At 47.0% G+C, this 17,678-nt stretch overlaps 1 protein-coding gene across 1 annotated transcript in view; it reads left to right on the top strand.

The window, feature by feature from the left end:
- Positions 1 to 1,472: 1,472 nt before the first annotated feature.
- The window catches only part of LOC144669927 (AT-rich interactive domain-containing protein 3A-like), a 31,623-nt gene continuing 15,417 nt past the window's right edge, over positions 1,473 to 17,678 (top strand). Inside the window, exons 1-3 of the mRNA XM_078532209.1 lie at positions 1,473 to 1,542; positions 9,936 to 10,119; positions 14,321 to 14,565. Of these exons, the coding sequence (XP_078388335.1) occupies positions 1,473 to 1,542; positions 9,936 to 10,119; positions 14,321 to 14,565 (499 nt within the window). The remainder of the gene's footprint in view (positions 1,543 to 9,935; positions 10,120 to 14,320; positions 14,566 to 17,678) is intronic.

Raw genomic sequence — 17,678 nt, 5'->3', positions numbered from 1 at the left:
CCTGTAGTAGCATTCTTAGGGTACCAAACAAACCCTAAAGAAACTCCACCCAAGACCTGGACCCAGGACGAAAAACGCCACAGGAAATCTACCGATTTAATCACTTCCTCAAACAGTCACATGAGAACCTGAGATACAGGAGGAGGTGGAGTGGACCACTCGGCCCTCGAAGCTGCTCTGTCGTTCAGCGACGCCATTCATGGCTGATCCGACTGGGGTCTTAATTCTACTTCCCTGCCTGGCCCCCAGCCCTTGGGGGGAATGTTACAGCCCTGTCCACAGCAGGGGGCGGGGCTGTAAATGCGGCGAGCTGTTCAAAAGTCCATGGATTTTGGCGGGACCGATAAAATCCCGCCGGCATAAAATTCCACCCTGGTCAACCAAAAACCCCGTCTAACCCAACCTTTAATATATTCAATGGCCCAGCCTCCGCTGCTCGCTGGGGCAGGGAATTCCAAACACTAATGACCCTCGGAGAGAGGAAATTCCTCCTCCTCTCCGTCTGAAATGGGAGACCCCTTATTTTTAAACTATGCCCTCCCCCACCCCAGTTCTAGATTCTCCCACAAGAGGAAACATCCTCCCAGCATCTCAGTCCCCTCAGAATGTCACCATGGAGACCTGAAAAAAAGAATGGGGTTCAAGTTCCGATCACAGCGCGTGGGAAAAGCATTAATAATTATCATTAGCTCGCAGGCTCAAATCTTTTCTTGGGAGTTGGGGGTGAGGCAAGGGTTAACTAGGACAGTGCTATGAAAATGGGAATGTTTCTTATGCACATTGGGGCCCTTACCTAGTTTCAGTTTTCAGGCCCAAATGTGCCCTGTGCTAATTTTTTTTTAATACGTCTTAACTTATTGCAATATAGAAAGGGCCTTTGACTCGCTGAATAGGTCAAGTTCCATTTTAACCAAGTGAATTCCTGGATTTTATTTTTCTGCCCCCTTTGCCCATGTTTACGACGCCCGTTGCCCTGCCTGGACCACGGTTGTCCACGGCGACGGGCTCCCGCGCTCAGCCAAGGGGTCGCCCTGTTTAATAGGGAGGCTCCTTTCACCATTCCTGCGGTAGGTCGCTCCAGAGTTTTCAATCACTTCCTGCCTCCTCGCATGTGGCAGCACAGATGTTTATCAGCTGCGAAAGGCTGAGGGATTTGTCCCTGATTCAACATTTGCAACAGCTCTGCCTGACAGGCCTATTACTTTCCATTCAATCTCTGTAAATTCAATCAACATTTTCAACATGACAAAGCAGCCTGGCTAATATAAACCATTGGAAGTGTGCTCCGAGACCGAGCATAATTAAATTTCCTCCCTTCCAAGTACATCTAAACCGCAAATCTGTTGACAAATTTTTTTACACCGCCGGACTAATTTTTATACTTACTTTGCGGTGACTTACGCAAGGGGCGTAGGTCACGGGCACTTTTTTTTGTGGGCGCATCATTTCCCATTGGCTGCCCACCGCGCACGATGAGAATACGGATGGGCCCTGCCACCGCACAGTGCGATCCCATCTCACCTAATGTTCTAATGGAGAAAGGTGGGAGAATGGGGTTGAGAAAATTATCAGCCCTGATTGAATGGCGGAGCAGACTCCATGGGCCGAATGGGCCTAATTTCTGCTCCTATGTCTTATGGCCTAATGCATGTACTTGACCGTTGACGACCTGAGATGACCTCTTGCCGGTCACCTTTGGTGAGGTGAGGTGCCCATGGTATGATGGCACAGCCGCGCGCAACACGACAACACGTTGGTTGAGGCTTAAGCATTTGCCGAGGACAGCAGACAGAGCTCTGCTGCTCTTCACACAGGGTCTTCTGCATCTACCTGAGAGAAAGGATGTGGCCCCACGATTTTACATCTAATCTGGACGTAGCACCTTCCACAGTGCAGCACTCCCTCAGCACCGCACTGGAGCCATCAGCCTGGAATTTTGTGCTCCTATCCTGAGGTGGGACTTGAACCTGCAACCTTCTGGGTCCAGAGGCAAGACGGCTATCCACTGAGCCACAGCTGACAAATAGCTGGTCTTCCTGTACCACCAGGAGCAGTGGGGTTTGGCCTGATGTTTGATCATGTAGGCCACAGTGGCAGTGGCCAGTCAAAGCTCACCTCTGCGTACAGACCAGCATCGAACAAGATCCTTTTCATACAAACTGGGACGCTCAAATACAACAACAACATTCATTTATATAGCACCTTTAACAAACAAATATGTCCCAAGACACGTCATGGAAGACTTATTGAACAAAGTGTGACACTTGAGCCACAAAAGAAGGCACTAGGATGGGCGACCAAATGTTTTACTGAGCGCAGTAGAGGCTAGATCATTGAATATATTCAAGGCTGAATTAGACAGATTTTTTGATTGACATGGGAGTTAAGCGTTATGGGAGACGGGCAGGAAAGCGACGTTAAGGCCAGAATCAGATTAGCCATGGTCTTATTGGATAGAGGACCAGGCTCGATGGGCCGAATGGGCTACTCCTGCTCCTATTTCTTACAATCTTATGGTTTTGATGAGCATATTGAAGGAGGAAAGAGGGAGAGGCAGCGAGGTTTAAGAATGGAATTCTAGAGCTGAGGACCCAGACAGCTGAAGGCACGGCCACGAATGTTGGAGTAATGGAAACCCGGGAGGCCAGAATTGGAGGTGTTCCGAGATCTCGGAGGGCATGGAGGAAGTTATGGAGATTGGGGGGTGGGGTGAGACCATGGAGGGATTTGAAAACAAGGCTGAGAATTTTTAAGTTGCTATGTTGCTAGACCAGGAACCAATGTAGGTGAATGAGTATAGGGTGAGCAGGCCCTGATACAAGTTAGGGTATGGGCAGCAGTGGTTTATTACAGATCGAGACACTTCACCTGAATCAATCTATTCCACCAGTGTGCTGATGTAGCCATATTAAACCAGAGCTAAAGGCAGGGCAAGCATCGAAAATCTGAAGATTATAGATTCTGGCTGGCAGTCTGTGCTGACTAGGGACTTGGCTACCTCTCCTAGCCTAAAGTTCTCCAACTGCTTTTTAAACCAAGAGCTGGGAGTTTGTTAAAGCAATGAACTGCCATGTTTCATTGATAATTGGGATTCGAGAGCACTGTAACCTGTGAGGTCACGAGAGTTCTGTGCGACATCTCTTCAGTTAATGAGGAAAATGATCATTAGCTACACTTTGTGATTAAATGTGAAGTCCTGATGTATGTGAGGTCTATAAATCAAGAAATTTAATAAGGGCAGTTTGAGTTGCAGTGTTAAACTCAGTGTGATCCTAGGCCATTGTGTATTGATCCAGGCAACTCTGAATTGTACAGTTAATATGCCGTAACTCGTGGTTTCTTGCTTCTGTATTTTTCTGCCCTCCCTTCCCTCACTTTCAGGGCTGTGACGTGCCCGCACCACAGAACCAATGTCACAAGCCGCTTGCGCTGAAAATGCACCTAATATCAGGCAGTGGCCTCTGTCCTCTGAGGCAGCACCTGCTGTGAGAATGGCGAGAACTCCCCGACCAGCCCAGTACATTCTCGTGGTCGGGTCCCGTCCACCTTGTCCCTGGACTAGTTTCGATCGACCTGCGTTTACTTAGTGCCGTCAAGCGTCCCAAGGAGCGATTATCAAACAAAATGCGACACCGAGCCTCGTACGAAGGTGTTAGGCCGCGCGACCAAAGGTTTGACCAAAGAGGAACGCTTTTTAGGATGAGAGAGAGAGAGGAGGAGAAGTTTAGGGAGGGAATTCTAGAGCCTGGGACCTCAGCAGATGAAAGTGCGGCCGCCAATGGGGGAAGGATTAAAAACCAGGGGGGGTGCTCAAGGGGCTGGAATTGGAGGAGAGTCGTAGGACTGGAGGAGTTTACAGAGACAGGGAAGGGTGAGGTGTTGGAGGGATTTGAAAACAGAGGAGAGAATGGTAAAAACAAGGTGTTGTTACAGCGGGAGCCGAGATCGTTCGTTGAGCTCTTGGCTGACAGGCGAACGGGACTTGTTGCGGGGTTAGACACAGCCGCAGCACTTTGGGCGAGTTTAAGCTTATAGGGGATGGAAGGTGGGACGCCCGAAGACGGGGGGCTGGCCAGGAGTTGGAATGGTCAAGTGTAGAGGTAACAAAGGAATGGATGAGGGTTTCAAGAGCAAATGAACTAAGGTTGGGCTGGTGCGGGAGAGGAATTTCCCAGATTTCCCCCCCACCCCAATCCCAACCCCAGAATGGCCCTGGCTTTACCCAGTTAGTCGCCTCTCTCAGGGGATCACATGGTGCTGCTTTGGTGGGGAGTGGGTCATAGTGCAGGCCTCACAAATCAACCCGGACAGGCTGGACAATCCCGTTGGCCTTTTCCTGTCAGCCATTATTTGTTCATTCCTAGTGTGGAAGGTGGCTTAGTGGGAAGAATCATACAACCTTACAGCCCAGAAGGAGGCCATTTAGCCCATCATGCCTGTGCTAGCTCATTGAAAGAGCTGTCCAATTGGTCTCACTGTACTTTCCTCATAGCCCTTTCCGTTCTTTATGAGATTTTTAAAAATTCATTCACGGGATGTAGGCTTTGCTGGCTGGGCCAGCATTTATTGCCCATCTCTGGTTGCCCTTGAGAAGGTGGTGGTGAGCCGTCTCCTTGAACCACTCCACTCCGTGTATATCCAATTCCAGAATCACAGAATTGTCACAGAACCAGGGGGCCATTTGGCCCGTCGTTGACCGTACTGGCTCTCCGAATGAGCAATACACCCGGTGCCGTTCCCCCACCTTCTCCCCTTAACCCTGCACATTCTTCCTTTTCAGGTAATAATCCAATTCCTTCTCGAATGCCTCGACTGAATCTGCCTCCCACACTCTCTCAGGCAGGGCATTCCAGATCCTAACCACTCGCTGTGTGCAAAAGTTTCTCCTCATGTCTCCAATGCTTCTTTTGCCAATCATCTTAAATCTGTGCCCCTCTCGTTCTCGATCCTCCCACCAGTGGGAACAGTTTCACCCTATCTACTCTGTTCAGGCCCCTCATGGTTTTGAAAACCTCTATCAACCTTCCCCTCAATTCTCTATTCCCCATGGATAACAGTCCAAACTTCTCCAATCTATCCACGTAACTGAAGTTCCTGATCCCTGGAGCCATTCTTGTGAATCTTTTCTGCACTCTCTCTAATGCCTTCACATCCTTCTTAAAGTGTGGCGCCCGGAACTGGACGCAATATTTCACTTGAGGCCGAACTGGCATTTTATGATAGAACCTTATTCCTTTTTGAAAGGTGCTGGTAAATGTATCTCTACGTGTGTTACTGAACTATCCAGATCAGAAGGCCCAGGGGGCGCTCGCGCATGTGTGGATAAGGACAGGCTTAGCTGTGATGCCTTCTGCAGTCAAATAGCTGAGGCACGCTCGCTGTCCAGGCCTAAGCATAAAAACTGGGCACTTGGCTCTGTCCGTGGAAGCAGCCAGAGTCCGCACTTCTTGGAAAGAAAGGAGGAAAACTAAAAATAAACTGTTAAAACAGCTCATCTCCCTCAGAGTTTATTAATTCTCTCTGAGCTTCTCTTCATGATGGGAGTGATTCGTTGGGGAGGCCTCTCTGCTTTTTCTCTCCTCGTTTAAATTTAATTTTTCACTCTGCTTTCCTTTTTATCTCCATTTCCACTTTCACATTTTCTCATCTCCTATTCTCCCTGTGTTTTCTCATTCTGTCTCTTCACAGCTGACGTGGCTGCAGTTACTGCAACACACCTGATGGGCAGACAGTTCCCTTTAGTTTTAATAGCCTGGTCTGGGGCGCTAGTTATATGTGGTATTAATAGAGAGCTTGGTTTGGGGCGCTAGTTATATGTGGTATTAATAGAGAGCTTGGTTTGGGGCGCTAGTTATGTGTGATATTAATAGGGAGCTTGGTTTGGGGCGCTAGTTATGTGTGGTTCTATTAGGGAGCCTGGTTTGGCATGCGAGTTATGTGTGGTTTTAATGTAAAAGCTTCACCACCAGTATGACTCCTGCAATAGTTCCACTTCGATGACAGTTTTATTGCGTTCTTGAAAAGAGAGAGAGTGAGAGAGAGAGAGAGATGTGTGTGGAAATATAATCCTGGCAAACACAGATTGCGATCTTCATGTCCAAAGATGTCTGAGATGAACCACCATGTCAGAGATGAGCTTCCTCATTGGAACTGACTGAGACTTTGCTGCTATTAATTTCACAGTAATTATCGTTTTCTTAGAGCGGCAGTGATTTAGTTTTCAAAATCAAGCTGTGTTTGCAGCTGTTGTGAATGAGCATCTCCAACCTTCAGAAACATTAAAATGAAGGATCAGAGTTTAAAGGGGAGGCAGTGTGGGACAGCGCAGAGCAGGATGTGTCCTGTCGACACCTGTTTAGAGAGCCCAACACCACCCATTTGCTTTATTTTTTTGAAGCTGGTAGTGTGTCCAAAAATAATCAGCAGCAACTGCACAGCTCATGTCCCTGGGATTTCTAACCCTGAGGAAGTCTAATGCTCTCCTCTTTGTTTAAAAATCAATCTGTGGCTTTCCTGTCCCTGCCCTGCCCCCTTCTTATCCGTTCCCTATCTCTGTCATGACCTCCAGCCTCACAACCCGCCCGGATCTCTCTGTTCCGCCAATGCTGGTCTCCTGCAAATCCCCAGGTTAAGTGTCCGCCGTTGACAGCCGTGCTTTCAGCTTCATGGGCCCCAAGTTCAAGACTTCCGTCCCTAACCCTCTCCGCGCCTCTCTCTCTCTCCTCCTTTAACACGCTCCTCAACACCTGCAACTTCGGCCAAACTTTTGACCACCTGCCCTGATATCTCCTTACGTGGCTCGGTCAGTTTCAAACGTAGGCTGATTTTACGTCTGTGTTGCGCCTCGGGACATTTTAATACGTTAAAGGCACTTTATAAATGCAGGTCGTTGCAGGATGAAGACAGCCCTGTACACAGCCCAGCTAGACATTTTTCCCATTCCCTCTTGTCGGCTCCTTTCAGAGTCCAAAGACTGGGAGCTGGAGTCCCCTGCCTGGCACCCAAGTGCATTTTTTGGGCTGAGTAGGGGGGTCGAGCGGGTGGTCTTGCGCCGCCGTGGGTAGCGACCCTGCCTCTAAGGCAGAAGTCTCCAGGTTCAAGTCTCACCCCAGGACTTGAAGGCTAAGGAAGGTACGTTCGTAACGTGCCAAGAGATTCCCGGTCAGTCAGTCATGTGATGGAAAGAAAGTTGGGGCCTCTATCATCACCATCCATAGCTCCAGACTACAACGTGCATGTTGCCACAGCAACTCAGACTCCCTGAGCGAACTGTAACACTCCAACGCCAGAGGCTGAATATGGGGCCTGTTTGTCTCTGAGAACAGTGCAGCTCCAAATGGAGCCACCGATGGTGCTATTTCCTCCTCTCTGAGCAAAATAAGAGCCAAAGTGTGAGAAAAATGATTTGGTCTCCTTGCAAGCTGTGCAAAATTCAACATCTCAGAGTCTCAGCCAGTGCTGGATGCGGATGGGCTGAAATGACTGAAGGCAACATGGTGCTAGTGATCAAAATCAATTTTAATGGCGTACGCCTCAACTCCTTGGCCCAGTTCTTCATAGTGGTATCGTTATCCTGCAGTGCCCTCTAACCTGTGAGGATCTGTGCCACGACCTGATGCAATTAACTGCGTTTGAGGGGCACTTTACAGATTTGAAGCTGTGGCTCACTGGGTAAACAAGCTTGTCTCCCAGTCAGAAGTTTGTGAGTTCTAGACACACCCCAGGTGGCTTGAGCACAGAGCCAAGGTTGTGAGACTCCAGTGCAGTACCGAGGGAGTGCTGCTCTGTCGCTGGTGGCATCTTTCGGATTTGACATTAAACCAAGTCTGCCCCCTCAGGCTGGAGGTAAAGATCCAGTGGAGTCACTGTGAAATAGAACAGTGAAGCTCTCCTTGGGGAACTGGGTAATGTTTGTCTCTGAAAAACCTAGAAAAATAGATGATCTCATTATTGTTTGTGGAATCTTGCTGTGTGAAGATTGACTACTGCGTTTCTAATATTACAAACCGTGACTACAGTTTTGCAATACTCCATTGGTGCTTTTGGATGTCCAGCTGTTGTGAATGATGCTAGTATAAATGCAAGCTTTTTCATTTCTCCTTGTATTTAGTACTTGCCGCCGCACTATTTCACCGTGTTGCTGAGGTGTTCTAGATTTTAGTTGGTTTTATTGGCAGCTCTCACTGGAGCTCCAGGCTTTGTTTTTCACTGAAACCAGAAACCCAAAAAAAAACACCAGCAAAGCCAAGGAAAGTCGATGAGTTGGGTCAGGAAGCAACGATGAGATGATGTCAAAGTTGAGTATTAAAGGCGTGATGATTGCCTGAGAGATGGAAGACTGCAGAAGGGATATAAGGAGTTCTGCAGCTATGAGGGCCCAAGAAAAAAGCTAGCAATGATTGAATCCTGATTTTAACATGGCGACAGCGTGAGGATGAGGAGGAATGGGTGGTACTTGTATCTCTGTGTGGATGACACTGTTTCACTATATCGTATCTGTTAACAGACTTTTCTGTTGTGAATTTTAATGATTGATTTTCCTCAGAGCAATGCAGAGATGACACGAGATTCTAAATGTGCAACAGGTTTTATCTGTTTTTAAAATATCTTTGCAATCACACAATGTCTGCACTCGTGCTTATCCCAGTTCTAGCTTCTAGTAGCTTCCGTGGTGTCTGTTTACTTTGCTCTGAGTCAACACCCAGGCTTAACCAATCAAGCACAGTGAGGATTGAGCGGTTACCAAACTCGCATAATCAAACATGAAATATTTGAACAATTAATCATTGCACATTCTTAATTTTTTATAAATATAATAATTAAAATACGACGTAGTTGGTTAAATTATGATGTCAGTTTTCAGAAACTTGGTTTGTATTCCCTGAGTATAGAAGATTGAGGGGTGACCTGATGGAGATGTAAAAAACATTAAAGGGGTTCGATAAAGCAGATACAGTGAAACTGTTCCCTCCAGTGGGGGAATTAAGAACACAGGGAGGTAATCTTAAAATTAGAGGTTAGGCCATTTAGGATTGAAATCAGGGAAAGCTTATTCACATAAAAGATGCTCCGTCAGTCGAGACTGAGATCGATAGATTTTGTTAGGTCGGCTTTCAAGTGATTTGGAACAAAGGCAGGAAAATGGAGTTGAAGCACTGGTCAGCCATAATCTTGCTCAATGACAGAGTATGCTCAAAGGGCTGAATGCCCATCTTTCCCCTTTTATATTCCTAATGCTTCATACGTGATTTTCCCCTTTGATTCTTAAAGCTGATTGTCAAAGCATTTTCTAAGAACCAGTCCGAGTTCGTGTTTACTTAACGGAGTGAGACCCCATGATGACCTGTTCAACCCATCTACTGCCCGCCCTCCAGCTCAGTGCCCCACACGGAGGTGCCCTTCCTGAACAAGATCTGCCCGCAGAAATCCTTTGGATCGAGGAATGGGCAACACGGGAAGTCACTAACTAACAGGTTCCTTGTGACAGACCCCACCTGTTGAATGACAGGCTTTGAACTGCCATGGTGACAGTGGCCCTTAGAACAGGTTCAGGTCAGGCCAAGGCCCCTGTGCAGCCAACCTCCCACCACTGGGGCCTCAGTACAAACCCCTTATGTAAAGACACAAACAATGCTGTACATGGAGACTAAGTGGTGGACTAATAACCTTAAACTCAGCAAATGAGGAGGCTACCACTTGGCTTTGGGGATTTGCCTTCACTAAATAAATAAATAACAGAGTGAGAGCAGATAAACATTGTTGAAAACTGTGGAAGCCCTTTCATTCCTTTCCTCCTTAATTCTTCATGCCGTTAAAACCGGAGCTTGTCACCTCCTAACAAGGTGAGAGAGAAACATGCCCTCTGTTCAGACTAGGGTAGGGATTGGGGAGACATTATTCCTGATGGAAACGCTTCTGCCTCTTTTGTGTTACAGGAACGCCAGTGAACCGGATTCCCATAATGGCAAAGCAAGTGTTAGACTTGTACATGTTGTATAAGCTCGTCACAGAGAAGGGCGGACTAGTGGAAGTTATCAATAAGAAGATTTGGCGAGAAATCACTAAAGGCCTCAACTTACCTACCTCAATTACCAGCGCAGCCTTTACACTCAGGACTCAGTAAGTAGCAGCCATTGTGTTAGACCACAGCCAACCCTGCCGGTGTGGGATTTTCAGTCACATGCTACCTGTTGGATGAGTCCCCTTCAACCAAAGACAGAGTGACCAGCTGGATCTGTCACGTGGCCATAGGGGGGCAGTTGAGACAAGGGCAGCAGGCACAAGGGAGCAACATCAGCTCCAAGTTCCTCTTGCCAAGCGGCACATCATCCCAACTTGCATATGCATTGGCCTTCATAGAAACTGGGACAAAATCCTGGAACTCCCTAACAGCACTGTGGGAGTGCCTTCACCCTGAAGGACAGCAGCACATTCAAGAAGGCAGCTCACCACCTCCCTCTCAAGGGCAACTTGGGATAGGCTATAAAGGTTGACTTTGCTTGCAACGCTCATGTCCCAATCATTTTTTTAAGTGGTTTCTAGAAAGAGAAATGTTGAGAATTGAGCATCCACCAGCAGACAACGGTGGAAGGTTGGAGTGTGTGAAATGGATAGGCTCCAACCTGTGACTCCTGCCCAACACAGGGGAACTGGGCTTGTTAATGAAACTTCCATTCTCTCATATGGTGCATGTTCTTGACTTAAAAAGAAGGGGTTTTTATTTCTGAGAAACCATTCAAGGGGTGATTCCATGAGCCAGCACTTCCACTGAGGGAGTGACATTCACAGTGAGTGTTTAACAGGCCCCCAACAAGAAGGTAGCATCTTGAAGAGAAGAGGGAAGAAATCAGCCAATGGGAAGGCATGCAGGAGATCAAAAGAGAGGATACGCAGGAGATTTACAAGGTTGTTGCCAGGACTGGAAAATTGCGGCTATGGAGAAAGGTTGGAGAGGCTGGGGGTGTTCTCCTTGGAACAGAGGAGGCTGAGGGGAGATTTGACTAAGATGTACAAAATTGTGAGGGACCTGGATGGAGTTTTTAAAAATTCATTCACGGGATGTGGGCGTCACTGGCTAGGCCAGCATTTATTGCCCATCCCTAATTGTCCTTGTTCAGAGGGCAGTTAAGAGTCAACCACATTGCTGTGGGTCTGGAATCACATGTAGGCCAGACCAGGTAAGGACGGCAGATTTCCTTCCTTAAAGGGCATCAGTGAACCAGATGGGTTTTTACAATAATTGATATTGGTTTCATGGTCATCATTTTTAATTCCAGATTTTTATTGATTTAAATTCCACCATCTGCCTTGGCAGGATTTGAACCCAGGTCCACAGAGCTTTCCTCCAGTGAAGCTCAACGCAAACTGGAGGAACAGCACCTCATCTTCCGACTAGGCATTTTACAGCCTTCCGGACTGAATATTGAGTTCAACAATTTTAGATCATGAACTCTCTCCTCCATCCCCACCCCCTTTCCGATCCCCCCCTTTTTTTCCCAAAAATTTATATAGATTTTTCTTTTCCCACCTATTTCCATTATTTTTAAATGTATTTCCATCCATTGTTTTATCTCTACCTTTTAGCCTTTTTTGATTCCTTTACCACACCCCACCCCCACTAGGGCTATCTGTACCTTGCTTGTCCTGCTTTCTACCCTTAATTAGCACATTCCTCAGATAATATCACCACCTTCAACACCTCCTTGTCCTTTTGTCTGTGATATCTTTTGGTTATCTCCACCTATCACTGGCCCTCTATCCAGCTCTACTTGATAACCCCCCCTTAAACCAGCTTATATTTCACCTCTCTTCTATTTTTACTTAGTTCTGTTGAAGGGTCATTCGAACTCGAAACATTAACTGTGTTCCTCTCCGCAGATGCTGCCAGACCTGCTGAGTTTTTCCAGGTATTTTTGTTTTTGTTTTGGATTTCCAGCATCCGCAGTTTTTTTGCTTTTACCACAGAGCTTTCCCTGGGTCTTTGGATTACTAGTTGAGTGGCAATACCACTCCACTGGGATAGGAAGGGCCTATTTACTTTAGCAGAGCAGTCAGTGACTAGGGGGCATAGATTTAAAGTGATTTGTAGACAGATTAAAGGAGAGGTTGCCCAGGGTGGGGTATGTAGGGGTCTGGAATTCATTGCCTGAAAGAGGCAGAAACCCTCAACTCAATTAAAAGGTGTCTGGATGTGCACCTCAAGTGCCGTAACCTGCAGGACTATGGACCAAATGCTGGAAAGTGGGATTAGGGTGGGTGGCCTGTTTTTCAGCCAGCGCAGACATAAAAACATATGGAATAGAAGCAGAAATAGGCCATTCGGCCCCTCGAGCCTGCTCCGCCATTCAATAAGATCATGGCTGATCTGTTTATGTTTCGAGTTCCACATTCCCACCTATCCCTGATAGGCTTTGATTCCCTTGCCTAACAAGAATCTATCTACCTCTGCCTTAAAAATTTCCAGTGATCACCTTGGGGCGGTGGCAGGGTGGTATTGTCACTGAGTCCCAGGGTAATGCTCCGGGGACCCGGGTTCAAATCCTGCCACAGCAGATGGTGAAATTTGAATTCAATAAAAATCTGGAATTAAAAGTCTGATGATGACCATGAAACCATTGCCGATTGTCAGTAAAAACCCATCTGGTTCGCTAATGCCCTTTAAGGAAAGAAAATCTGATGTCCTTACCTGTATGTGATTCCAGACCCACAACAGTGTGGTTGACTCTTAAAATGCACTCTACACAAGGGTAATTAGGGAGGGGCAATAAATGCTGGCCTAGCCAGTGATGCCCACATCCCATGAATGAATTTTAGCAAAGTCACACAACCCTCAGAGAAAGGAATTCCCCTCATCTCTGCCCCATAAGGTTTACCCCTAATTTTAAAACAGTGCCCCCCTAGTTCTGGACTCACACACAAGAGTTCCACCTCCACCTTGTCTGTGCCGTAAATTTTCTATGATTCAAAGACAATTGTGATACATTTTTCCATTCCCTAATTGGCCGTGTTTTTTTTGGGGGGTTTTCTACCTCTGCCAGGAAATGACCTGGCTATGGGAGGGAGGTGAGGAGTGTCCGGTCATGATGATGCTGCAGATATAGTGAGTTTCGGGGAAGATTTTGATGGACCAACCAGCCTTACCATGGCTAAAAGCAAAATACTGCGGATGCTGGAAATCTGAAATAAAAACGGAAAATGCTGGGGAAAAAATACTCAGCAGGTCTGGCAGCATCTGTGGAGAGAGAAACAGAGTTAACGTTTCGAGTCCGTACGACTCTTCTTCAGAGCTAAACAGAAGTGGAAATGTGATGAATTACCTGGACTGTTATTTTCAGCTGTCCGTATAGTTGAGGGGGTTTGAGGTGAGGGGACACAGATAAGAGATAACATATTGTCATCAGAGAACCGGAAAAATTAATTTTACACAGAGGGTGGGGAATCCATGATGTGCGGTCCCAGAGATTATGCCCACATTTCCAAATTGGTAAGGTAGGGCAAGAAAGGGGTGTGGGGAGCAGCACCGGGACTAGTGGAGGATAAACACCAACATGGAAGTGGTTGGGCCAAACTGTCCGTTTCCCTGGAAAAACTCAGCAGGTCTGGCAGCATCGGCGGAGAAGAAAAGAATTGACGTTTCGAGTCCTCATGACCCTTCAGCAGAACCAGTTCTGTTGAAGGGTCATGAGGACTCGAAACGTCAACTGTGCTCCTCTCCGCCGATGCTGCCAGACCTGCTGAGTTTTTCCAGGTATTTCTGTTTCTGTTTTTGTTTTGGATTTCCAGCATCCGCAGTTCTTTGCTTTTACTTCTGTTTCCCTGTTGTAAGTAATACTTGCGCATTCAGATAACCAACTGAGATGAGTGCATTTCAATGCTTTAGCCTTTGTACGTGTTTGACCTTAGTACATAACCTCGAGGCTATGGCGGTGCCCCAGAGATGATCCAGAGACCGCAAACCACAGTTTCGGCACTTTGCCCTTAAGTCATGGGAAATTGGCAGCATGCTGACTGAGTCTCGCTGCTCTTGTGGGCTCTCTGCCAATGTAGATCCAGTTTTATTTTATTATGCCTTGGGCATTGATGGCATGGCTGGTGTTTATTGCCTGTCCAGAATTGCCCAGAATAGCTGGTTGGGCCACTTCAGAGGGCAGTTAAGAGCCAATCGCATTGGAAGTATTAATATCACACTCTTTGTATCCTTTGTCTGCCACCTATATTGGCAAAGGGGTGAGCTACTGTGTATTATTGATTACAAAGTACGGTGTAACGGTAGCTCAGTGTGCAGAAGGCCATATAACATGTGTCCTTTGTCCATCTGCAGATACATGAAATACCTCTACCCTTATGAATGTGAAAAGCAATCACTTAGCTCACCCACAGAGCTCCAGGCAGCGATTGACAGCAACAGGCGGGAGGGCAGGAGACCCAGCTACAGCTCGGCTCTCTTTGGCTACACTCCGAGCTCAACAACCACCCTTCTATCCCCTGCCAAGGTCCATCTGTCATCGATGAATGTTCCTACCTCCAATGGTACCCACCTCTCACCAGGGCTGCTCATCAAAAAAGGTAAGTGACATTTCATGACCTAGTGATCTCTTCCCACGTTTAGATCACTCCCGCAATGGGTCAGTTGCACCTAAAGCCAGCCCTTGAGAGACTTGGCTCCCCTATCATTCTAACCTCCTCCAGCCCTACATCCCGATCTCCCCCAATTCTAGCATCTTACACATCTGCACATTTCATCGCTGCACAATTGGTGGCCATGTCAGCAGCTGCCTGAGGCCCAAGCTCTAGAGTGGCCTCTCTAAATCTCTCTGTTCCTCCATCTGTTTCTGCACCTCTCTCTCCTCCTTTAAGATTCTTCTTAAAACCTACCAAGTTTTTGGTCGCCTGTCCCAATATTTCCTTGGTGTCGAATTTTGTCTGCTTCATGCTCCAGTGAAGCACCTTGGAGTATTTTGTGATGTTAAAGGTGCTACAAAAATATAAGTCATGTTGTTGTTGAATAGTCGCTATTGAAGTCCCACTGTCCTTTTATCTTTCATGTTTACAGTTATCCATGAATTGGGTCATTTGGGGCTTTAATGAATGTTTCATGTGCCTTTCGAGTTGAGTTGAGGAATTGGATTGGGTCATGTCTTGTGAAGTTGCCCAGGGTCCTCCAGGTCAGGGTCCTTCAACCTCAGGGCAGAGTTGGTTAGCTGCTTCTTCGAGGTCACGTTGGATTGGATCTTCAGCAGCACTGGAGTTGTGACTCTGTTATCCACCACTCCGAGCTGTGAGGACAGGGACTCCTCCACGGTAACTCCACAGTGGTATTAACTCTTATTAAGGAAAGACAGGTTTGCATTTATATAATATTTACACCTTTCATAATGTCACAAAGCACTTGACCAATGAAGTATTTTTTGAGGTCTGGTAGCTGTTGTAACGTAAGGAACGCAGCGACCAATTTGCGCACAGCAAGCTCCCGCAAACTTTTTGTGATGTTGGTTAAGGGATAAATGTTGACCCAGGACAAGGGGGGAGAACTCCCCCGGCTCTTCTTTGAAGTAAATGACACGGGATGTCCACTCGAGAGGACAGACGGGGGCCTCTGTTTAACATCTCATCTGAAAGACAGCCCCTCTGACGGCATAGCACTCCTTCAGTAGAGCCCTGAATATTACACTCAAGCCTTTGGAGTGGAATCCAAACCCATAACCTCTGACTCAAAGGTGAGCATGTTAACAGAGCTAGACTGCAGACTTTAGGGCTGATGCCACGAGGAATGTAGTTCCTGACTTGCAGATATTTGGAATAAAATCAGCACCAAAGCTTTCCTGTCATGTCCAGCTCCGAGATGCGGTATTGTAATCTTTCGCAATCACTCTGTTCTAATTATTATTGTCTGCTGTTCCATTTGTGTGTGTTATTCTAGTCTTGGTTCATAAAATCCACTGCCCTCAGCAGTCTGCAGAACATTTATCTACATCGGAATAAAGTGCATTTTTAAAGAAAAGGGCATGAAGGAATGTACCCTGTTCTGTGGAAATGTTAGGAATGTATCCATTGACCCTTGAGTGAAGGTGCTGGTATATTGTCTATGAGTGGTTCTGGAGTCGGTGTAATAACATCGAGGTAAATAAGAGGAAGAGAGTGTCATGGGTAGCACTGAACCAATCAGACCGGAGCATTCCAGGCATTACTGACTGAGCCAATCAGACTAGAGGGTTCTATATGATACTGAGCCAATCAGACTGGAAGACTCCAGGTGAAAAATAAGCCAATCAGACTGGAAAATTTCAGTGAAAATAAGCCGATCAGACTGGAGAATTCCAGGTCAAAATGAGCCAGTCAGACTAGAGCGTCCCAGATGTACTGAGTCACGTGAGGTTGGAGGTGAGGTAGGGGTTTGGCGGGGTAGGGGAGGGGTTAGTAGTTTTCCTAGCCCTACACATGGGCACAGCGGATTCCCTGCTGCAGGGAACAGAATACACTGGGCAGGGGTGGAGTGTGTATGGCTGTTGAAGAACCTGTCACGTTTTCCGGTGGATGGTTGGTGTGCAGGGCTCCGGTGGTCCACCACCTGTGCACCTCCCGTCAGCCCTTCACAATGCTTTCTGAAAGTGCCGGGCACTATCAACCCTGCAGGGTATAAATCCAGCGATCCCAGGGATTTCCCATTCGGCAAGTGAGGTTCAAATCCCCCTCACTTTCTTCCTCTGGCTTGGTTCCTATCCAAAACGTATTTTTCATATCTGGTCTGAGTGGGTTTCGCAAGTATTTGCAGATCAATTCCAGCTGTACTTTTCTTTGATCTTTCTGATAATCCCCTTAATTCCCCTTTTGTCTCCTATTTATCTTCGGTTATTTTAGAGCCTTTTTATCTGATCAAATGCATTGGTCCTTTTAACCCTGGTTACAGACGAGATAAATGTCTGTAACAGAGCAGGGATAGGTCCATTAAGCTTTGTTTAAGAAAAGAGTAGAGCACAGAGGAGGCCATTCGGTCCATCAAGTCTGCATTGGCTCTTTTGAAGGGTAACCCAGAAAGTCCCACTCCCCCTGCTCTTTTCCTGTATTCCTACAGCTTTTGATCCTTCAAGTATTTATCCAATTCCCCTTTCGGAAGCTAATATGGAATCTATTTCCACCACCCTATCAAGAAGTGGGTTCTAGATCACGACAGCTCACTGTATTAGAAGCTTTCCTCGCACAGTGGCAGCAGTGTGTACCATCTACAAGATGCACTGCAGGAGCTCACCAAGACTCCTTCGACAGCACCTTCCAAACCCACGACCACTACCATCTAGAAGGACAAGGGCAGCAGACACATGGGGACACCACCACCTGGAAGTTCCCCTCCAAGCCACTCACTATCCTGACTTGGAAATATATCGCCGTTCCTTCACTGTCGCTGGGTCAAAGTCCTGGAACTCCCTCCCTAACAGCACTGTGGGTGTACCTACACCACATGGACTGCAGCAGTTCAAGAAGGCAGCTCACCACCACCTTCTCAAGCTAAACAGACAGAAATCTGGATATGAGGATAGTAGGAGAAAATGGCATTGAGGTAAAACGATCAGCCATGATCTGTTTGAATATCAGAACGGGCTTGATGGGCTGAATGGCCTACTCCTGCTCCTATGTTCTTATGTTCCTGTAGACGCAGAATAAAACTCTGCCTGTCGAGGTTA

This window comes from Cetorhinus maximus, chromosome 30 (genome assembly GCF_964194155.1).
Source record: "Cetorhinus maximus chromosome 30, sCetMax3.hap1.1, whole genome shotgun sequence".
NCBI classification, from domain to species: domain Eukaryota; kingdom Metazoa; phylum Chordata; class Chondrichthyes; order Lamniformes; family Cetorhinidae; genus Cetorhinus; species Cetorhinus maximus.
Note: the sequence above shows the minus strand (reverse complement) of the source record. Positions and strands in the feature narration are given on the sequence as shown.